At 41.2% G+C, this 24856-nt stretch overlaps 1 protein-coding gene across 2 annotated transcripts; it reads left to right on the plus strand.

The window, feature by feature from the left end:
* The first annotated feature begins 84 nt into the window (after positions 1–84).
* Positions 85–23385, plus strand: LOC116221095 (alveolar macrophage chemotactic factor-like). 2 transcript variants are annotated; one of them, XM_031570636.2, is made up of 4 exons: positions 85–283; positions 637–763; positions 988–1071; positions 23021–23385. In XM_031570636.2, the coding sequence occupies exons 1-4, from the start codon at positions 214–216 to the stop codon at positions 23085–23087; spliced, it is 348 nt and encodes a 115-aa protein (XP_031426496.1). In that variant the 5' UTR covers positions 85–213; the 3' UTR covers positions 23088–23385. The 2 variants fall into 2 exon arrangements, with proteins under 2 accessions (XP_031426496.1, XP_031426497.1); XM_031570637.2 differs by lacking the exon at positions 23021–23385 and adding an exon at positions 1179–1526.
* The last annotated feature ends 1471 nt before the right edge of the window (positions 23386–24856 follow it).

Raw genomic sequence — 24856 nt, forward strand, 5'->3', positions numbered from 1 at the left:
TTCTGTTTGGGAATATTGGGAACCTATGTAGGGAATTATTTTGAATACTCAGCACAGGGTTCAATTTGTTCTGTTTTTTTTTTCACTTCCTGTTTCGCACTGTCTATAAACCCTGTGCAACCTACAGGGCATCCTCAAGCAGGAGTAGCATCAAGGGGAGACCTCATCATCATCAAAAATCATCATTTTTGGGAGACCTCAGCACACTCAGAAATGAAGATGGCCCTCCAGCCCCACATACTGCTGACTGCTACTGTGCTCTGTGGCTTGGCTCTTGCTGTTGGTGAGTCATTTCAATCTCATACCTGTTTCATCTCCATAGAACACTTAAGAGCTTTTGTAGAATAAACTAAACGGCAGTACTGCAGTACATTAATTAAGACTAATGGATGACAGCATGTAGAGCAACCAAGACAAACCAAGAGAAAAAGTAAAATTGCCATTCCATCTCTACTGTCATTCCCTTTGATAAGTATTGAGACAAGGTTAATAGTTATCTTAAATGGCACCATTATAGAATGAATTTCCTTTGGGTATCAGCAGACATTTTTGACTCCTGTTTTAAACTGAATAAACACAATGTAAAAAGGCTGAAATTGTATGATCATCTGTACATAACTTCTTGTGTATCTCTAGCTTTGCCAGGCGACCTCCCTAGATGGTGCCGTTGCAGTCGCACCACCCGTGCCTACATCAGCCCCAAGCACTTTCAAAGACTTGAGGTGATTTCCCCGGGAGCTTACTGTCGCCAGACTGAGATTATGTAAGTCACTATCTGAGGGGCTTTGTTTAAATACACTTACAGTATTACTGTTTGCGTGAGGAAATTTGAGTAGCACATCTGAATAGAAACTCATCTGATTTATAATATGTATAGTGAACTATCTTACACTGCATATTCTGCCCTGAACATTATGGTATATTTGTATCTTCTATATACATAGTAAATGTGATAAATATATCAATCCTTGTTCTCAAATATGTCAGTGTTAGACTGAAGAATAACAAGACAGTTTGTGTGGCGCCTGAGGCCAAGTGGATCAACAGAGTCATTCAGAAGCTGATGCAAAGGTGCAGCAATTTACACACACTAGTTTACTGTATGGAATTATCAATGTGTGTGTATTGTAATTTGTAAACAGTAAATTGAATAATTTGTTTTACTGTGATTTCAACAGTACTCAAATCTCCCCAATTGTCTGAAAAGACATTGTGACAAGATCTGGAAGAGGTTTTGAAGCACCGCTGGTCTTCATCTAGAGAAGGACAAATGTATCAACTGGAAACATTTCCAAACTTGCTTTATGCACATTTATTGGAATGAATACAAATATTTGTCCTGCAAAATGTACACTTGTTACCCTTGCTGAGAAGAATTTACATTTGTACATTTGTGTCTTCAGAGCCTTTTTGATAATGGTACTCTTCTACTCGCTTTTCCTTGCCTTTTTCCATGTTTATACAAATTCACATACACTGTAAAGAACTGCTCTGAAACTAAACAAATAAAACATGCTTTAGATGTCTTTCTGTCTCTGTTTCTCCATCTTAGCTTAGCTGTGTTCATGTGGTTCAACTGATAGAGCAAGATGCCAAACAGCAACCTCTAGATAATGGGCAAGACACCCACGTAGCGCACACTCTGATGGAAGAAAAGTTGTTTTGTACTGGGGTGCGTGTGAGTGTTTCACAAAAACTTTACTATACCTTACTAAAGTTGTTTATTTGTCTACAAACATTTTTTGTATTTTTATTTTATCTAAAATATTTTAGATGTTTAGATGCGGTTTTATTTCAATTTATATCTAAGAGTGGTCTAGATCAACCTTACAACCTTACTAGGGACGCTCTGAAAAACAGTTTCAGGTATAACTTACGAATGATGGAGCAAGAAGGCTCTGAGAAACGTGCCCCTGTACTGTGAATTGCTTTTGATGGAAGTGTCTGCTAGCTGAATAAATGTGAAGATAGGGAGGGCCACCAGACACATAAGGAAACACAAATGGCTTTACACAAAACCACAGTGAACCACAATGTCAGCACACTACACTTTGAATGGTGGGACTTCAGACTTCTTGTTTCAGTTCATACTGAATGGGAACATGACCTTAAGTAAATTACATTAAATGACCACTGATATACCACCATACCGCACACAGGGGAAAAGGTGTCATGAAAACACACAATGGTATAAGTGCATTTTTGCAGTATAAGTGTATTTTATATTTTGAGTAACATTTACAAATGGAAGGGAGGTTTACTCCCCACTGGGGCTTCATCCAGATGTGCATACAAAGTTAGTAGAGTAGTAGAGTTTAGCAAGCAATCATTACAACTCTTCAAACACTCATTTGAGTTTCTGTTTAATTGTTAACTCTCTGGTTCCTCAGCAAAGAAACTGAAATAGTTTCCAAGCATGGCATTTCATCCTTACCAGCCGTGCCGCTGCAAAGTATCAGTTCTGTGTGTTTGTCAGACCAGGAATGAGGAAGAAAAGGTGCAACACCACCCAGTTCCTTTGGGGTCTAAAAAACACATCACTAGAAGCGTTCAGTCTATTAATAAGGACGACAGACTAGTCAGCACTGGTTACAGCTACTTTTTTTCTGTGTTGACTCTCCAGATGTTGATAGCCGTTTCAGTTCATGAGTGCAGAGGGATCAGGGCTGCATTTTACCAAGTCATCATTGTGCTGCGTCCATCCAAAATAAGAGTTAAATACATTATTCCATCCATCATCCCACATTGATGCTTCTGCTAACTGCAGCCCTGAGTTGTGTCTTACCAAAAACAACAACAAATTGGCATTGAGTCAGAAATGGGTTTATATATTCTCCAATTGTTTGACTAAGAACAAAACATCATCTAGTGCCTGGGTCGTGCTACACAGTTATCAACAACACCACCACCATCATCACCAATGAAACAGCTTTGCAATTATGACCATCTTCATAAGGAAAAAGCCATTTTGCCCCCTCTTACATCCTACAGAGGTTTATGCAGTGTGTTCATGGCGTCTCGAGGTGTGCATATGACGTAAACCAACAAAGATTTGCTCATTTACCAACCACACTGAGTCATCTGGAGAAAGTGAATGGAGAGACTCCAAACACAACAAACCTCTCTTGTCCACTTAGATTAAACACAGACAAATGTTTTTAGAGTGTTTAAATGTATAGTTAAGACATTCACTAAACTTGCAGTTATGATGTTTTTAAACTAGTGTTCTCTTATAGTAAGGACCAACACTTAGTGAGGATCAACACAATACATTCTTGGGATATTTCTGCAATCCAAGTGGTAATGATAGGAGGCGTTACACACACTGAGACAATACGGTCAGTGCAGTCACCACACTACAGGTGAGTATTAAACCTCACAATCACATAATCAATCATAATCAAAACACATAATCAATTAGGCCTCTGGAGAAGGCCAGAAGAGGTCGGGAATGAGAGGCATGATAGATATCCCTAAATCATTCTGTAAATAATCCAAGTAGCCTGGCTGTAACTTAAAAAAAAAATAATAATAATAATTTCTAATTTAGTTGAGTGTAAACACTTGCAACTGTAATTTTTGCATATCCTCACCAGGACAGGAGTCTGACAAACCTCTCATTAACACTTCCGTACAGTAGCCCATACTACATCTGGCTTCATACTGGCTATCCGTGAGCTCTGTGACATAGGTTTACCATGAAATGATGACTGCTTGAAGAGTCACATAAAAAGCATACGCCGGGTTTCCGGTTTGACATGGCCGAGTGAGGACGTGTTCTGAGGCTTCCTCCCTGAACTTTCATACATTCTTTTATAAATTTAGTATTTCAATTTTCTAATCAGCACTCATTGCCGCTGTACATGATTATGAACCAATTCTCAATGGCCGGAAAGAATAAGCACCGCTCAGTAAGCAGCAAGTCGACGAAATGTATTGATAACTCTATGCCAGCTAGCCTAACAACAGGTGAAATGGCGGAGCTAACCGTTGGAGACGAGATGGTCGCTGTAGATAGCTGTACTGTTTAACTGTTTGATCCTAAAGTGTTACCGTACTATGAGTGGGTCTCGCGGGATTAACTTCACGTTATTAGTTATGTTGTTAGCGGGAGCTCGACACACATGGAGGCTCTTGGTGTAAACTGTGGTTGTGAATAAAGACGGTTTCAACTCTCATTCGGATACTTTATGACACAAAACAACATGGTGTCAGAAGTGGGATATCGTTTCTGAAGACATCACTCGGACAACTTCATCTCTAAGAAGTAGCCCACGTTAACTTTGAAGTCTCGACTGCGGTAAGCAACAACATCGAAATGGCAGATGGATTCAGACGTCCGGACCCTCTTGTTTTCGATGAGAATGTGGCAGAGCACTGGCGCAAGTTTGAAAGAGAATATGATATCTTCATTGCCGCCGCACACAGTGATAAACCTGCCCATACGAGAGCTTATATACTCCTCAACCTCGCAGGACCAGAGGCCATAGCGAGGGAGAGGTCATTCACCTATGCGCCCGCAGTACTAGGAGAAGATGGCGACGTTGTTGTTGCAGAAGAATCCAGAGAGGACCACGAATGTCTGAAAAGAAAGTTTAAAGAAATATGCAACCCTGAAACAAACGTGATAATGGAGAGGTACAACTTCAACACCAGACACCAAAAACCTGGCGAAACAATCGAGGCATATGTGAGTACACTGAGAAATCAGGCTAAAAACTGCAATTTTGGTGCACTGGGAAACGAACTGATAAGAGACAGACTGGTCTGTGGAATAAGTAGAGAAGGTGCCAGACGCACACTGCTAAAAGAGACTGACCTAACACTGTCCAAAGCAATACGCATTTGCCAAATTAGCGAACTCACTGAAAAATATAGCAAAATCCTCTCCACGCCAAAAACTGCGACAACCGCCAGTGTGGATGCTGTACAAATAAAACATAAAAAAGTTTACAGCAAAATGAGGCACACTATGAAAGAAAATTCATCAATCTCCAGCTGCCGAAATTGTGGGGGAACCCATCCAGCAAATCGTGACCAGTGTCTAGCTTTTGGCCAACATTGTCACAACTGCGGGAAGCAGAACCACTTCAAGAGCCAATGCAGGTCTACCAAGTCGAGCAGACCAAACAGGCAGGTAAACCAGCTATATGCCGAAACAGACTCCGGCAGTGATAGAGAAGACACATTCACCATTGAAGGTTTGTCCTTGCATGATACAGCAAAGAAAATTGACAGGGAAGGACATTGTTTTGTGACTGTTAATGACAAACAACTAAACCTGAAAGTGGATACAGGGGTGAAATGTAACTTTATGTCCCTACACACATACAGACTTTTCAGGCACACTGAAGAACTGCACATGCCAATTAAGCAGGTCAATCTTGTAGCATTTGGCGGATCTATGATCAAACCAATTGGCACAGTGACATTACAATGCAAGCTAAATGAACAGCTGTACAACCTACAGTTTCAAGTGGTGAAAGAAAATGTTCACTCCATTCTTGGCCTACAGGACAGCCTACATATGAAGCTGGTCACCTTCAGCAGTGAGGTATTCCACCTAGACTGTGTTAAGGATCACACCCTGTCACCAAAAATGTTTCAGGAATATGCAGACCTATTCAAAGATGAAGTCGGTGACTTACCTGTAACATACTCAATGAAGGTAGATCCAGAGATAACACCGGTCGTCAGCCCTCCACGTCGCATCCCAGCTGCAATGCAAAAAAAAGTGGAACAAGAGCTCCAAAGAATGCAAACTCTGGGAGTAATTGAACCGGTGGATGAGCCCAAAGAATGGGTTTCAAATTTGGTGGCCACACATAAGAAAGAGACGGGTGATGTGCGCATCTGCATAGACCCCAGAAACCTAAACAAGGCCCTCATGCGCCCTCACCATCCCATGCGCACGGTGGAGGAGGTTGCCGCTCAGATGTCAGGTGCCATTATCTTTTCCGTCCTTGATGCCAAAAGCTCCTTCTGGCAAGTCAAACTGGATGATGCCTCATCCCTCCGCACAACATTCACAACTCCGTACGGGCGATTCAAATTCTTAAAGATGCCGTTCGGAATCAGCACAGCCTCAGAAGTGTTTCAAAGAGCCATGGAACAAATCTTTGCAGGATATCCATGTGCTATAATCGTGGACGACATCATCATTGGTGGCAAAGACCCTGATGAGCATGAGAGAAACCTGAAAAAGGTACTGGATCGTGCCAGGCAGGTGAAACTGAGACTGAATCCCAGCAAATGCAAGTTTGGACTCAATGAGGTGAGCTATGTTGGGCACACATTCACAGATAAAGGACTAAAAGCAGACCCGAAAAAAATAAAAGCAATCAGTGAAATACCACCCCCAGAGGACAAGCCAGCTCTTCAGCGGTTTTTAGGAATGGTAAACTACTTGGGCAAATTCATTCCAAACCTAAGTGACCTTACCACACCACTACGTCAGCTGCTTCACAAGGAAGTGGTGTGGAATTGGACGGAGCATCAACAGAATGCTTTTGACAAGCTCAAGACCTGCATCAGCAGCCCACCTGTACTCCATTACTATGATGTGAGGCAACCAGTGACACTCACCTGCGATGCATCACAATATGGTTTAGGGGCTGCTTGCCTCCAAGAGGGGAATCCTGTGGCATACGCGTCTCGCACACTGACCCAGACGGAGACAAGATACGCGCAAATCGAAAAGGAACTCCTGGCAGTGGTCTTCGCCTGCTACAAGTTCTATGACTACATCTACGGCAAGCCGGTTGTGATTGAGACTGACCACCAGCCCTTGGTCACCATTCACAACAAGCCATTTCACACCATCCCAGCTCGCCTGCCAAGGGCGTCGGCAGCATTTTGAGAGTGGGGGGGCCTGGGGGTCCTCCCCCAGAAAATTTTAAAAGATGTAGATGCAATTTCCCGCATTCTGGTATATTTACCATGTTTTTAGATCAAAAATTATCTCTCTCTTTCATTGTTTTTCCTTGGAGTCGGCATGTTCTGCAATCACTGACTACTATTATGTTCTGGTAGACTGGGTTAACCCAGCCCGATCTGCAATCTTAAATAAGATTGAGCTTGGTCTGGTGATAGCGAGGATAATGTTTGGTGTAATACACAGAGGACTGACACTGACAACGTTGGCACTTTATTCTCCATTTAATGAGAGCAAAATGTTTAAAAGGAGGATTAAAAAGTCGTTAGAAAAACTAGCATGTTAGCTAACGTTAACTCCAGATTAGCCCACGGTTGTTAAAAAATAAACCTTCATTTTTTTTTGTAGCTACTTGAAAAAAACATCCTGGTCATCCCTTTCTGCCTGAAACAGACGCCTAGGTCTGAACACGGCCAAAAGCACATCATATTTCAGTCCCAGAATAAAAAATCAACAAGTGCTGTTCCACTTGTAATGGGTAAATAAAGTATGGTATTGCCTAGTGCTAGTTGTAGGTACATAGCTTGCTTATGTAGCTATAATCATAATGTTTGCAGAAGGATCTTTGTGACTTAATGCTATTATAGCCAGAGAATGTCTCATAAGGGTGCTTTGGCCACTAAAGGGAAAACTTGGGCAACTCTGACTTACTTTCCTCTTCCTCGAAAAAAACCTCCTTCCATCTCGTCTGTGGAACAGCTAGCGCAACGCTTCAATCAAAGAGTATGGGAGTTGAATCTGGTGCGTGATGTGTAGGAAACCAGGAAAACGCGGAGTGGATTTATTGCTATGGGTATTCCCGCTACTGATAAAGTGGAACGGATTTGATTGTGAAGCAATGGAAAGAACGCTGGACTAGTAGACCAGTCATGCACTAATATTTTGATGGCAAATGTGGGGGGGTCCAAACGACTTTTTTTTTAAAGTGAGGGGGACGTGACCCCCCCAAGTTATATTGTGGCGACACCCATGTCGCCTGCAACGCATGATGTTACAGTTGCAAAAATTCGACCTGACTCTCACCTACAAAAAAGGAAAGCATCTCTACTTAGCCAACACCCTTTCCCGTGCACCGAGATGCAACGTCAGCCCCCAGAGGGCAGAACGGCCAGAGTTTGAGGTGATGACAGTTCAACTAATATCCCCACGGCGCCTTGAAGAACTCCGTCAATACACTGCTGCAGACACAGTGCTGCAGAAACTCACCTGTTTCATTCAACAGGGCTGGCCAAGGCGTCCATGCAGCGTACCTACAGAGGTGAGACCATTCTTCAGTTTCCGTGATGAACTCACTGTCGAAGACAGGATCATCATGAAAGGAAACAGGGCGGTCGTGCCTGCTGCCCTGCACTCGGAATACCTGAAGGTGCTCCACATGGGACACACAGGAGTTGAGTCCACAAAGAAAAGGGCAAGGGAAAGTGTCTTCTGGCCATCTTTAAATGAGGACATTCAGGCTGCCATAATGGCATGCGGCGTCTGTAACAGCCTGAGGCCCCACCAACAAAAAGAGCCGCTAAAACTGCACACAGTCCCAGACCTGCCCTGGTCTCTTGTCGCCACAGACATATTCGAATGGAAGAATCACCATTACCTGGTGCTTGTTGATTCATACTCTGGCTGGTTTGAAATTGACCAGCTCAGCAGCCTGTCATCATCGACTGTCATCAATAAGCTAAAGCGTCACTTCTCAGTCCACGGCATACCACAGAAGCTGTACTCAGACAATGGCACCCAGTATACCAGCCAGGCTTTCCATGACTTTGCCCGATCTTGGGATTTCCAGGATGTGACGAGCAGTCCAGAGTATCCACAGTCCAATGGACTCAGTGAGAGGGCCGTAAGGAGTGCAAAGAAACTGTTAGAGACCACAGAGAGAGACGGGACAGACTTCTACCTGAATCTGCTTGGCATACGAAACATGCCCCGAGACAACATCTTGGGGTCAGCTGCACAAAGGCTGTTGTCCCGTCGCACTCGAACCATTCTGCCCATCTGCAAACAGTTGCTAAAACCAGCTGCAAGAACCCCAACCAGCATCAAAGCACAATTAACAAAGAAGCGGCAGACACAAAAACACTACTACGACAAGACCAGCAAACCACTACGCCCCCGGTTTCAACTCTCATTCGGATACTTTATAACACAAAACAACAGTCGCCATCATCCGCACAGAGGTCAAAGCGCTACAGGCAGAGTTTATGGCGGAATTCCGTACAACAGTTACAACCATGCGTGAAGAAATTGTTAAAGAACTTTGTTCCACAATGATTTCACTACAGACAACAATGACTGTCCACGCAAACAAAATTACTGCCCTGGAAACCTCACACATTGCCGCAGACAATGCTAAGCTTAAAGCCACAGTGGATGACCAGGAGAACCACTCCCGTCGACAGAATATACGCGTTATTGGCTTACCTGAGGGCGAAGAGGGCGCCAATCCGATTGCTTTCATAGGATCTTTCCTGAAGGAAATCATGGGTGAGAAAACGTTCGCCAACACGCCGGTTATAGACAGTGCACATCGCACCTCTGCTGCAAAACCGCTTCCAGGCGAACCTCCGAGAGCTATGCTAGTGCGGCTGCACTATTATCAGACAAAGGAGTTGATTCTTCGTACATCCCGCGAACGTGGTCAGTTGTCATACAAAGGTAAAAGGATCCACATATTCCCGGATTACTCTGCGACGCTGGCCCGACGTAGGGCGGAGTTCAAGGACGTGAAGGCACAACTCTACCAAGCTGGCGTGAAGTTTGGCTTAATCCATCCTGCTAAGCTACGGATAACTTTCCAGGGATCTGCCCATACTTTTGATACACCTGACGCGGCACTTCAATTTTTCCGGACCACTATTCAGCCTACAACCAAGTGATTGGATAACAGAGGAAGTAGCCTACCTACGGATATTACTTAATATATTTGGATTTGGATTAATTGCTCTTTTTCTCAAATGCAGAACATTGAAAGGACACTGCCATTTTGTATGTGCCAATTACTCTCTGCAGACTTTTATTCTGATTGAGCGCAATTGTCTATTAGGGGTGGGAATCTCTTGGCATCTCACGATTCGATTCGATTCCGATTCAGTGGTCAACGATTCGATTCTGAACCGATTATCGATTCTAAACCGATTATCGATTCATAACCAATTATCGATTCTAAACCGATAACATGATTACCGATGCATGTCGATTTTTTAAACATTTAAGTTTGCTACTCAGAGTCTCAAATCACTTCCTACTTTGTGTTTGATAATTAAAGAAAATCAACAGATCTCTATTTTTTTATTAGAGAAAAAGCTTTTCCTTGTCACAATTATGACTTTCAAAGAACAATGCAAAAATCGATGCAGCTTGCATTTCAACACAAAATGGATGTGTAAAAAAAAAAAAAAAATCCATTATGAACTTTTCTGAATCGAGACAGAATCGTTCTAGAGAGAATCGAGATAAATCGAAGAATCGATTTTTTTCCCACCCCTATTGTCTATGGTAAGCTACCTGTGTTTCGACCTAATATTTGTCTTTTGTATTCATGCTTAGTTTTCAATATTTGCTGCTTTCAAATCTAGTTGACTGCACTTATTTTATTCAGATTGTGTTAATGGTATGCCTTTAACTAATTTTATTATCTGAAAATAGGGCTGATTGTGGCTATTAGGCTTTCAAGTTTAAACTCAAGCTATTTTATTCAGATGTTCAGTGGAGTTACTCTGTTAGTTAAATGGCAGAGAACGGTTGTGTTACGTACACAAGTGTTTGTTGTGACAGGGATTTGGGTTCAAGGTGACTTAATTGGGAAGGTACTTTGTCTGGGGTGAGAGGTGGGACTGGGGGCAGAGTATTTTCTATTGTTTAGCTCTTATTTTTTATGTATCTATTTTTTTCTCACTTGTATTTTTCTTCACTGGTGTGTGTAGCTACTTTATGGCTTTGGTTGAAATGGCAATATACTCAACATTACTTTTCCCAAATGGCTGATTTAAATAATACTCAGGGTAGCATCTGTTCTGTCTCTTGGAACGTTAAGGGTTCAAACAAGGTTACTAAATTAAATAGAATATTTACAACATTTGAAGGCTGATATAGCTTTCCTTCAGGAGACACACCTTTGCACCTCAGATGTTTCAAGACTCAAAAGGGGATGGGTTGGGCACTTATTTCACTCAAAGTTAAACGGTAGGGCTAGGGGTGCTGCCATTTTAATTCGTAAAAACATTGCTTTTGAACTACTCAGCTCTATTGCTGATCCCAATGGCCGGTATGTTATTGTATCAGGTCTCATCCAAAACATTCTTGTAGTCCTTGCCTGCGTATATGCACCTAATTGGGATGAGTCAATTTATTTCCAAATTCTTCTCTACGCTACCAGGTCCTGACAACAGTTTTTTGATTAAAGGGGGGGATTTCAATATGGTCCAAAACACCACTCTAGATAGGTCATCCACTAAGGATGCTGTCCTTTCTGGCTCTGCTAAGGTTATGGCCTCCTACGCCGAGCAGCTGGGCCTATCTGACCCCTGGAGGTTCAACTTCCCATCAACCAAAGCATACTCATTCTTTTCGCATGTACACCTTACATATTCTCGGATAGATTTCTTCCTTGTGGATGATAGACTTTTATCAAAGGTTAAGTCATGCAAATATCACAGCATTGTTATATCAGACCACGCCCCCACCTCTATGGAGATCAACCTATCTAGGAGCTATGTTCCTTCAAGGCAGGGGCGCTTTAACTCCCCATTGCTGTCTGATAATACTGTTAAGGAATTTCTAACTTCTCAAATTGATTGTAATAAAAATTAATTAATGAAAATTGATGTCTCCCAGTCTACTGCGTGGGAAGCATTTAAAGCTTGTTTACGGGGTCAGATAATCTCTTACGTGTATACGCCAAAAAGTCAGAAGCAGCTAAACTGTCTGAGATCTCTGAGGAAATTTTACAATTAGACAATCAGTATGCAACATCCCCTACCCCGGCTCTGTATAATAGACGCCTTCATCTCCAGGCCGAGTTTGACATATTATCAACAAGGAAGGCTGAATTACTTCTGCTCAAATCTAGACAACGTTTTTTTGAGACGGGACAAATCAAGTAAACTTCTTGCCTATCAAGCTCGTTCAGCTGCAGCTTCTAGACTGATCACTAAAATAAAGTCACCTACTGGTGCAGTTCTCACAGACACAAGAGATATTAATAAAGCCTTTTTAATTTCTATTCCGACCTTTACTCCTCTGAATACCCCCCAGATATTTGGGATCATGACAACCCTCTTGATAATATATGCTACCCTGTACTTGACGAAACGCTTTCTGGCAACCTTGGTGGACCAATTTCACTTCTTGAGGTCCAAGAAGCCATACAAGCCATGCGAAATGGCCGGTCCCCAGGGAGGGATTGATATACAGTGGAATTTTATAAAACATTTTCTCACCTTATCTGCCCCGAATTACAAAGCATGTATAATGAATCATTTCGGAATGGTCAGCTGCCAGAAACACTGTCTCAAGCTTCTATTTCCTGGTTGCTTAAGAAAGATAAGGATCCACTTCTCTGTAGCAGCAGGAGACCAATCTCGCTTTTAAATGTTGACCAAAAGATTTTAGCTAAGGTCCTCTATAACCGTCTCCGACGAGTGGTCCCAGACCTGATATCAACTGATCAAACAGGCTTTATCCAGGGGAGGCACTCTTTCTTCAACACTAGGCGATTGCTTGATGTAATTCATGCACCAAGCTCTGAATCCCCGGAATTTGTCCTTTCATTGGACGCAGAAAAGGCCTTTGATAGGGTGGAGTGGACTTACCGTTATTTTGTTATGGGAAAAATGGGGTTTAGCAGAGATTTAATTTCATGGATTAAACTTTTATATTAAGCCCCTGTAGCTTTAGTTATCACTAATGACTTACATTCGGCTTTCTTTCCTCTCAAACGTGGCACGAAACAAGGTTGCCCTCTATCCCCATTGCTGTTTGCAATTGCCATTGAACCTTTAGCTATTTGGCTGCGCAGTGAGGTAGGGTTATGAGGGCATTGCGAGAGGTGGGATTACTCATAAAGTGTCCTTGTACGCTGACGACTTACTCTTGTATATATCCAATCCAACTTCTTCTATTCCTATCATTATGTCAATACTGCATCAATTTGGTACATTTTCAGGGTATAAATTGAACTTTCAGAAAAGTGAACTCTTTCCTATAAACCCAATAGCCACAAGATTGCCTCACTCACTCTTTCCTTTTAAACGGATGGATAGTGGGTTTAAATACTTGGGTATCTTCATCACTAAATCGTTCCCTCATATTTTCAAGGAAAATGTCCTCCCATTACTGGAACGTTGTAAGGAAGATTTCAGCCGTTGGTCCACTCTACCCCTATCGCTGGTTGGTCGTATTAACCTCATAAAAATGGTTGTCCTCCCCAAATTTTTATACCTCTTCCAACATATCCCAGTATTTATTAGGAAAAGCTTCTTCACCAAATGATCAGACTATATCTTCCTTTCTATGTGGAAACAAACCACGGCGCATTAAGAGAGTGTATCTCCAACGTCCTAAGGCAATGGGTGGGATGGCTCTTCCAAATTTTCTTTATTAATATTGGGCATACAATATACAGAAGCTTCTCTATTGGTCCAATTTAGAGTACACTCCTCTCTGGGCACAAATCTTCCTCTCTTCCACCCAGCAGTCCCTCTATTCTTTAGTATGCTCAGGCTTACCGCCCGTCTCCGTCATTAGTTCTATGCCCACTGTTCCACATACCATCAAGATTTGGACGCAATTCAGGAGGCACTTTGGTCTTAATAGACCTTCTTCTTTTTCCCCAATTCATCAAAATCACCTGTTTAAACCTTTGTGCACTGATCTCACCTTCCAAGCCTGGTTTGACAAGGGAATCAGAACTGTTGACGACTTGTACAGCAAAGGGACTTTCTCATCATTTTCAGACTTGTCTAGGAGATTCAATCTGCCTGCATCCCATCTGTTTCGTTACTTCCAAATTAGACATTATTTACAAAAGCAATTTCCAGAATTTCCGAACCACCCTGCTTATTCTGAATTTGATCATATTCTCTCTTTAAAACCCCATGTAAAAAGCCTAATTTCAAATATACATACCGAGATACATTCCATTAAGCCTGAGACTCTTGACCATCTTAAAGCTGCTTGGGAGCGGGACTTGCATGGACGGGACATGGGAGACTGCGTTGGGGCTAGTCCACTCTACATCACAGGGTTTGTCCTGGGTCAAAATGGGTCTTCGGTGCTCAAAAAAAAAGTGTGCGCTGCGCGCGCAGTCTGTGTTACCATGTCACCTTATTAGCTTACATTTGACCATTTCAGAAATAATGAGGATATGCTTCAGGAAATCATTTTGCTTCCACTTTAGATTCAAATAGATTGACAATAGTCCAAGCCCCATGGTGCTATCATGTATGGTTCAAAGATTATCAAGGTTTATCTCTTTACATATATATGCAAACTACTGAAATGTATATCAATAGAATCTAGAACTAACCAGTGGTCAGAAATGGAACACACAAATTATAAAATTCAAGTTTATATATTATTACTATTCATTTTTATTATACAAACCTACATACCATTCTTTTTGTTTTTATTATTAAAACTGTCCACAAATATGTTTAATAGTGTGTTTAACTTCTATTGGCCCACCAATGGAGGCTGCGTTGGAAATCAAACTTTTGTCAGCATTTTGAGTGGACATTTCATTTGCATTTGTACAGGTGTATTCCTGCAGGTCGGGCTGGCCCTCGCAGCGGAACGACAGTTTACAACCGCACCGGTTTATCAATGATAATATTGATATTATTATATTTGAGATGCAACACGAATCTATCCGCTCTCCTCCGAACGAGCTGAGCTTTCATTGATAAACCAATGCGGCCCGCGGTCTACTGGTACTCGTTCAAACGGGTAGACAAATCAAATAATAGCCTACACCTGTGTAGGTCCTCAACATAGCAGATATTTTAATACATTGAAAGCCATGAATACTGAAAATGGAATGTTATGCTCAAAATCACCGCCGACTGATGAAGTCAGGATGCATACGCAGGTTGAGTGATTGGCAGCTGGCCGCTCTGTCCATTCGCGCACCTCACAGTTGCGTATTGTTCAGACAAGAAGACACGCTTATCAACTCGATTACTATTGATCAAAACAGAACGAGGTTTCGGCTGTAGCCTATACTTGAAACATACTATTGAGACCATATTCGCTTACAAACATTGCACGCGTGATGAATTGCGGCCTAATGGTGTTTTGAGCCCTCGCCGTCGACTTCAAGGCAGCAGCTGCCTGGAAGGCGCATCCCACCCCCTGAGCGAAATAATTCATATCTATAAATAATAGCTCACCTTTATCTTTTTAACCAGATTTGTAAACAGGTCGCGATTAATATTTTGCAGTACAATAGGCTACCTTGGTTAAAAATTGAATTACGGTAGATGCATGCTAGCATTGCGCTAAATAATTAGACAGCTAACATTAATTAGTAGTGTTAACATAAAATCAGTTATTGTATATGGCATCAATATTATTCTAAAACACCTTCACTAGTTGTTTTAACCAGATTTGTAAGCAGGTTGTAAACAACATTTTTGAAGTGCCTTGGTTTAAAACAGCTAAAAGCTAGCTACATTAAGTTGCTTGCTCAAATCTCAAATTCAAACCAACGTATTCTCTAAACTGGCAAGCTTGGAGCAGCCTCTGTTCAATGATTGGCTCAGGGGGTGGGAGGTGGGATGCGCCTTCCAGGCAGCTGCTGCCTTGAAGTCGACGGTGAGGGCTCAAAACACCATTAAGCTGAATTGCACCATGAATGACAGCTTTTTTTAATTTATTTTTTATCGCTCGGGATTTGTTGTAGGCGCTCGGGAAAACGGCTTAGGCGCGCGCCCCAAATTTTCTCTATGCAGGAAAAACCCTGCATCAATATGTGCTAGACACGGTCTGATACAATGCAAGATTTTACACCGCATTCATTATACCAATGCTAGACTAGCAAGGATATTACCTGACGTAAGTGATGCATGTAACCGCTGTGGACAATCACCTGCTGACTTGGTGCATATGTTTTGGGCGTGTCCGACATTTTTAAATCCTATAAGGATTTAGCTGGCGTGGATGTTCCGCCTGACCCTCTTACGGCTCTATTTGGTGCTCCCCCCAAGACTAATGTCCCCCCTTACCTTAATGTAATTATGTCCTTTACGTCACTTTTAGCTAGACGTCTAATACTGATTAAATGGAAACATATCTCACCACCTACCCACAATAGATGGATCAAAGATGCACTACATTATATAAAGCTAGAGAAGATTCGATTTTCCCTGAAAGGTTCATTGAGTAGTTTTAAAAAAACATGGACACCTTTTCTGGACTATGTAAAGACCCTAACAATTGCTCCAGAGGATGGGGATAACTAAAGTCATTAGAGGAAATGTTCCACACACATACAAATTTATAGGTGTACACACACACTTTGTCTTTGCTTTCTTTTTTGTCTTTTTATTTTTTGGAAAGCAAGAATTCCTGCTGTTCAGCGACTATTATTATTCATTTCCTATTGCCCTTTTTTTTCTTTTTCAATAATAATTAATTATTCTAATAATTAAAAATTCTAATATTCAATATCTATATTAAGAGAAAGACTGCATCTCCCAGATCTCCTGTGGCAGAACCGCCCCTCTCAGCTGTGTAGCGCACCTGACGTGAACCTTTTAATATGGCACCTGCGGGGGTCACCGGCATCGCCTTGCTGAGGGAATTGTTTGGGTGTCCATGTTGCTACTCGCATTCGCCCTGTGATTGTTAGCTTTCACAAGCAGGTTGTTTGCTTCCTTCACGGAGTTTTCCCGTGCAGTCACGTCTACCTGGTATGTGGTTTCATTTTTAACAAATACGCTGGTTAATTACGTTGGGGAAGCGTTTATTGCGAAATATCAACAGCAGTGCGGGGAGGGAGTTGTAGACGGGTTAGGGGATGATAAAGACATTGATTTGGTTGTTTTGCAATTTTGATCACAGCGCAACGGCAGGCAACTGTCCAGCTCTTTATCCTCCACTGCCACACTGGACTCGGGAACCTTTTTCCGGTATGAATCTTTTTAATTCGCATGTTGGCTAAAGGTGCAGCCAGTTTGTATGTACAGTATATATTTATCAGGTGTATGGTTATTTATATGTCATGTGTTATACTGTGTTATACTGCATTGCAATTTACTATGTATATGTACTATTGTAAAATGTATATTGTGCTGGTTTGTTTTAGGCCTCGCTTAACCCTCCTATTATGTTCAAATTTTACCCACATCTATTATGCTTGGGGTCAATTTGACCCCAGCAATTTAAACCTCCAAAAAATTATTATAATAATTTTTTTTTACCCAAGTTTATGTGTCAGGTACTTTAGGTTTGTTTGTTGACTACCTAAATAGCCCTTAAAAATAAAACAATATCCCCACCCACTCCCTTTATACATCCAGAATACATGTTACGCGACTATAGAGAAATATGCAGATCCCCATAAAATCTCACTGATTGACCTAAAATTGGAAAGAGACATCCTTCTGGTGTTTTTATGGCTTCATATTATTTCTAAGTACATATTGTTGTTATCTATAACATTTGGAATATAAAACTATTTCTTTTATCAAGAAAAAAAGTTGATATTTCTTATATATTTTATACAATTAAAACAGCCTGGGGTCAAATTGACCCCAAACAACACCTATGCGTAAAGTATGTGTACAGGACATTGAAAACATATCATCATGTTAATTTTGTGTTTACCCAGTTGTCCCCATTAAATTAGGAAAAGTCATTAAATATGAAGCAAAACAAATTATGTCAAACATTTATTTAGAGACGTTAAACATTGAATGGGGTCAAATTGACCCCAAACATAATAGGAGGGTTAAGTCCGTTCTGGTGCAGCGCGTTCAATCACAGTTTTTCCCCTACTATAAAAAAAAGCCACTGAATGCGTCACAGCGTACCCCAAGGTCACTATTTTGTTTCAATGTGCAAACTGTGTTGCCTCTGCTATTATAAGGCCGTACTGTCCCATTCTCTCTGTGTCAGAGGCACTGTTCGCTGGTTGTAGCGTATAGGCCTGGCCCTTCTTGAACCCCCCCCCCCCCCCCTTTAATGTGCTTAGCGTCAGAGTGCCCATTGTGGGGTGTATCACCAGGTTGTGCTAAGACATCTTACTTGTTCCAGTAGTGTGCCCTATAGTGGGGTGTATCACCATAGCTTGCTAAGACACCTTAATTGTTCGTTAGTTAGGTGACGCTGACTCCCCCATCAGACCCCCCCCCCCTTTTGGCCAGTCCCTGACCTACACCTCTAGCCACTGCCTAGTCGTGGTTGGCCCTAGACCCTCTACCCACAGCCCGGATAGTGACCTTATCTAAGAGGCGTCTCAGTCCCATCTTCTCTGTTGTTTGGTTCATTTGATTTCCTGTGTTTTCCAGTGTACGGGGTGCCTGTGAGTGACTTGGTCTGTTTATATTAACTTGCTGCCTAGAGCCGAGAAAATAGTTTTATTAATAAACATATTCCTATATTTTTATACGTCAGCCTCTGTCTAGTCCTTAAATTGACTCTCTGGTGGGGGGAACCCGTTTATGGGAAACCACAAGTAGTGGAAGGGTGAACCTAGACAGGTTACATATATATGAATTGTATTAACTTTATGAACTTGTACATTTCATGAATTTTATAAACTTGTTAAACTTTTTTATCTCTGCTGTGTGGGGGGTGGGGGTACATGTGCATACTTGTCTGTGTATTGTTAAAAACCTGTAAAACCTAATAAACAGATAAAAAAAAAAAATCATACGCCAGCATTCAGCACCTTGGACAAATGTGTTTCACCAGGAAACTGCTGTTAGCGATGTTAGATACAGGATAAATCTATGTAAAAAATGCCACATGGACATTCCCCTCTATGTAGAAGTTCCCGTATTGGCTAATACAGCTGAATCTATATCTGATTTGAGCTGCTAATTACAGAACCCAGGAGCCTCCCAGCAGGCACAGTTTATACTCTCTATTCTCTGGGGGGTATTCGTCGTAGCTCGCTAAGCGGTTTAGCGAGCTAATTTTCAGGCTAAGATAAAAAAAAACGCCCCTCTATTTGGTTCGTGGAAGCAACTTTTGATAAATCACCATAGTTACATATCGATTAGCACTAACCTGCTCCAGGGCAGGCTAACGTAAGTGTAGCTGGATAAGCTTGCCACAGCCCCCGGAAAAAGGAGGGATCCCATTGACCAAGGACTGATATTAGATAGTTAATACGATTAGCGGAGGGAGAGAGTTCTTTGCAATCGCCAAGATCAATTATTCTTGTATGAGCGCTACCGATTTAGCCGACATGGAATCATTAATTTACAAGACCTTCTCGAGTCATTTATTGCAAACACCACAGTCGAACATTGACTGTCTTGCGCTTTTTTGCGAGTGGTACATTTTTGTAGTGTCGGTGATGCGGAGAACAAAGCACTCATATTTATATTAGAGCTGTGAAAAATAACGCGTTAACGCGTTATGATTAAATTACAGGATTAATTAGTTAATTTTTTTAACGCATTTAACGCATGCGCAAAATGAGCTTCCGTTATACGCACAATTCCGCCCAATCTGCATTAGTCGCCGCTGTAACGGGAAGTTCGTGTTTAAAAAAAACAAAGATGGAACATTCAATAAAACCAAAGTGATATGCACACTCTGCTGGAAGACGTTATCGTTTCACCGTAGCAATACCAGCCTTAAGTACCACCTCAACGCAATGCATGCGTTGGTCGGCGAGGGGAGTTAAAGTGGAATGCGCCAAACCACCCTCACTGAACAACGTAGGCCCCTCATTAAGTCTGCCTGTGACAAGTTGACTAGCACAGTTGCCAAATGGATTGCAAAAAGCTGTAGATCGATTAATATTGTTGAGGAGGGGTTCACCGAAGTTTTGCGAGTGGCAACGGGGGACTCGAGCATCAAAACACAGCAAAAACGCACAACAATGACAAAAATCCACGAGCTGTATGAAGCTGAAAAGAAAAAAATGAAAATGACGGCTGCTACGAAACATCAGGCGCTGACAGGGGATCACTGGACTTCTGTGAGTAACGATAACTACCTGGGTGTAACTGCATATCTAATCACCGACGAATGGAAGTTAAAGTCGTTTACACTAACGTGCATGAAAACAGAGGAGCGCCACTTTGCAGAGGCATGTGCACAACAGTTCCAAACTGTTGCAAGCAACTGGGCAATTGAAGACAAAACGACCACTATAGGGACAAACAGTGCACGTAATATGATAGACGCGGCTAGACTACTGTAAAAGGGCATTTAGAGGCATTAGATTGTGTCATGGTGTGGTTAATGGTTGTTTGACAAAAAAGAGAAAAACATTTCAACCATCCTATAAAAACAATGGCTAAGAAGCCCAAATAATTTTTTTTTATTCAACCATACAATGGCTAAGAAGCCCAAAGTCTGTTTAGGATGAAGATTATATTAATGTTCCACATGGAATAGCAAAGAGAACTGCTAAAGAACTGCTGAGTTGCAGCACCATTGTTTTTTTTTATGAATAAAAAAAGAAAACATGTTAAATGTATATATCCGTCTTTTGTCATGAATCTTTTTGTTCTCACAAAAATATACCGAGAAAATCGGTAATATGTGATTAATCATGATTAATCCACAGAAACCTGTGATTAATTTGATTAAAAATTGTAATCATTTCACAGCCCTAACTTATATGAGCGTTATTAGTACACCATAGCATATCATTATTGTAGAAAATGATTAAGGTGGACTCATGATAAGAATAGAGAGAAATACAGACAATTTATTTTCACTGCTTCAATTTATTGCATTTGTTATTAATACATTTAGTCATTTAACAGACGATTTTATTCAAAGCGACTTACAAGAAAATGTAGAACTACATCGAGGAAGGAGGTGAGGGGATTTGAACTAGCAACCTTGTAGTTTCAACCGGTAGAGGGATCCTCTGTACCAGTTGACACTTGCCGTTAGTTATTCATACATAGATATCACCCTATAAACATTCCAACACACCTTGTCCTCACAGCGGTGGCGGTGTTGAATTTTGCCATGATTATGGTCTTGTATTCTTCATAAGCGTTCATGTTCATCTCCTGCTCGCCAGCGGAGAAAAAAAGAGCAATTTTCTTTGAGTTTAGAACCATTATACCGTTAGAAAATCATTGTTTTGGTGATCGACCTTTCCTGCCTTTTGAAGTAGGACGTGCACGCGCAAATGCCCCGGTAAGTTTAGCCTGGTTGAAATTAACCACATGATTTGGATGCGGATCAGCCGTTAACGAACCGATATTTGCTGTTCTCAATCAGCTCGCTAATCTTAACGGGCTAAAAGGCCAATTGATTAACTTAGCTTCAACCCTACGACGAACGGGCCCCTGGTCAATGTACCAGTACTTCTACATCATCCCTGGTACTAACCTTAATCCTTCCTCTGATGTTGGGGCACATGGCTATATTACAAAATCATCATCATCATCATCATCATAAATATATACAGTTTAAATCAACTTGTGAACACAGACTTAAACTATGCTTCTTTGGAATAGATGTGTGTGCAGCTGCATTCTTTTTATCTTATAATAATAATAATAATAATAATACTGAGACCGTAGTAATGGGATAGAGTATTTAAAGGAAGAGACGTGTTGATGGTAAGTCTTGTGTTTCAAAGGCAGTATTTAAATGTACAAGGGTGTTGTAACACTGGAAATGTGCTGCAACCTGAAACATTAAATATATCTTCCAGGTCTATTGGCACACACACAAACACAAACACACACACACACAAACACACACACAAAAACACACACACACACACACACACACACACACACACACACACACACACAAGAATTACAGGTAAATTGCAGGTACTGAGGTAATGCCCAAGCACAGCATGCACCAAAAGGTTCCCCTCAGAAGTTCCCACATGATGAAATTGTGGCAGACAACAGTGGTTGGATCATATCAGCAAGCCTACCAAGGTTTACCAAAGGACTTAGGTTATAAAAAGACTGTCATCAAAAAAATCTATACTACATACTAAAACTATTGTAATACTATCCTATATTTAAAAAAAATACATTCTTTGTAGTTTAACCAAAAATCTTAATTCTGTTTGGGAACATATGTAGGGAATTATTTTGAATACTCAGCACATGGTTACATTTGTTCGTTTTTTTTCACTTCCTGTTTCGCACTGTCTATAAACCCTGTGCAACCTACAGGGCATCCTCAAGCAGGAGCAGCATCAAGGGGAGACCTCATCATCATCAAAATCATCATTTTTGGGAGACCTCAGCACACTCAGAATTGAAGATGGCCCTCCAGTCCCACATGCTGCTGACTGCTACTGTGCTCTGTGGCTTGGCTCTTGCTGTTGGTGAGTCATTTCAATCTCATACCTGTTTCATCTCCATAGAACACTTAAGAGCTTTTGTAGAATAAACTAAACGGCAGTACTGCAGTACATTAATTAAGACTAATGGATGACAGCATGTAGAGCAACCAATACAACCCAAGAGAAAAAGAAAAATTGCCATTCCATCTTTACGGTAATTCCCTTTGATAAGTATTGAGACTAGCTTAATAGTTATCCTAATAGGCACCATTATAGAATTAATTTCCTTTGAGTATCAGCAGACATTTTTAACTCTTGTTTTAAACTGAATAAACACACTGTAAAAAATCTGAAATTGTATGATCTTCTGTACATAACTTCTTGTGTATCTCTAGCTAAATATATTAATAGAAATCAATCCTTGTTTTCAAATATGTCAGTGTTACACTGAAGAATGACAAGACAGTTTGTGTGGCGCCTGAGACCAAGTGGATCAACAGAGTCATTCAGAAGCTGATGCAAAGGTACAGTAATTTACACACACTAGTTTACTGTATGGAATTATCAATGTGTGTGTATTGTAATTTGTAAACAGTATATTGAATCATTTGTTTTACTGTGATTTCCCTGAATAGTAAGGAAAATGTCAACAGTACTCAAATCTCCCCAACTGCCTCAGGAGACATTGTGACAAGATCTTGAAGATTTGGAAGCACCGCTGGTCTTCATCTAGAAAAGGACAAATGCATCAACTGGAAACATTTACAAACTTGTTTCATGCACATTTATTGGAATTAATACAAATATTTGTACTTCAAAATGTACACTTGTTACTCTTGCTGACAAGAATTTACGTTTGTACATTTGTGTCTTCAGAGCCTTTTTGGAAATGGTACTCTTCTACTCGCTTTTCCTTGCCTTTTTCCATGTTTATACAAATTCACATACACTGTGAAGAACTGCTCTGAAACTAAACAAATAAAACATGCTTAAGATGAGAGATCTTTCTGTCTTTGTTTATCCATCTTAGCTTAGCTGTGTTCATGTGATTCAACTGATAGAGCAAGATGCCAAACAGCAACCCCTAGATCATGGGTTAGACACCCACGTAGCGCACACTCTGATGAAAGAATAATTGTTTTGTACTGGGGTGCGTGTGAGTGTTTCACAAAAACTTGAAAGACAGGCCTATACCTTACTAAAGTTGTTTATTTGTCTACAAACATTTTTTGTATTTTTATTTTATCTAAAATATTTTAGATGTTTAGATGCTGTTTTATTTCAATGTATAGTTAAGAGTGGTCCAGATCAACCTTACAACCTTACTAAGGACGCTCTGAGAAACTCCTCGAAAAGTTAAGGTACAGTTTCAGGTATAACTTACGAATGATGGAGCGCTAAGAAGGCTCTGAGAAACGTGCCCCTGTACTGTGAATTGCTTTTGATGGAAGTGTCTGACAAAACGATATCAGGCAGAGCAAGCGGAGATGGAAGGTAGCATACCCAGCCTAGCCCATGCATGCAGGAAATCACAGAGAGATACAAACCAAACATGAGCATGCCGGTCAATTCTAAACATGCATTTGACAGTACAACAGAACAGCAGCCCTTCCTGGACGGAGGCAGTTGATGACCCTCAGCTCAACGTGCCGAACTGCAATGACTGCACACTCAGGGACAGCGAGTCATGGACGGAGCTCCAGCTGATTCCCACCGAGCACCCGGCGTCAGAGCAACCGCTACACCGGCTTTGTCGCGACAATTAACCACTCGTGCTTCGTTAACAGCATTAGTCCAAGTAGTGCAATTTGCAATCCCACGCCACCATACAAACTGATGGGCACCCGGAAGCAAAACAAGGTTAGGAGGACGTGTCTCCCTGTGACCTAAGCTGGGCTATATATCAAAATACAAGCCCGCCCAGTAATCAGTGTTTCTTATTACACCTGGGGGGATGGACTGTGGAGGCGTAGCCCACTCTGCCACATAGTAGCTAGCTAGCTAGCTGCTAAATAAGTTACATATAACGTTTTCGTGATTTAACTGGCTGATATATATAAATTAGATAGAATTAATTAACAAATTATAAATTTAATGAATCAGCCCATGACTGACTGCCGCAACATCTATCATTATGTTTTTGAGAGTTCACAAGCTAATGTGCTACATTAGCACAGCACTGCACCTGAACTTTGCTACAGCCAGTGATTTTTCTGACCACGCCCCCCAGGCGACCTTACGTCTAGCGATTTAACGCATGTAATTTGTGCCCTGGACACCCACCATAAGGAGGTCCGTCAACCAACTATTTTGAAATAAAATTAGCCTAAGATACCAAGTAGTAGCCTAGGTCTAATTAGGAGGCTCAATGTTGAAAGAAGTCCATCATTGTTATTATTCACAATAGGTGAGGCTATATTGACAGAGGGGGCTAAGATAGAGTTCATTAAAATAATGAAATTATTCAAACA

Source organism: Clupea harengus, chromosome 7, assembly GCF_900700415.2.
Source record: "Clupea harengus chromosome 7, Ch_v2.0.2, whole genome shotgun sequence".
Classification (NCBI taxonomy): domain Eukaryota; kingdom Metazoa; phylum Chordata; class Actinopteri; order Clupeiformes; family Clupeidae; genus Clupea; species Clupea harengus.

Bases quoted from the DNA above. Each gene is read 5' to 3' on its own strand.
- LOC116221095 (XM_031570636.2), top strand. From the start codon at position 214: ATGAAGATGGCCCTCCAGCCCCACATACTGCTGACTGCTACTGTGCTC. The intron at 284-636 runs GTGAGTCATTTC...GTGTATCTCTAG, and splicing joins TGGCTTGGCTCTTGCTGTTG to CTTTGCCAGGCGACCTCCCT. The intron at 764-987 runs GTAAGTCACTAT...CAAATATGTCAG, and splicing joins TGTCGCCAGACTGAGATTAT to TGTTAGACTGAAGAATAACA.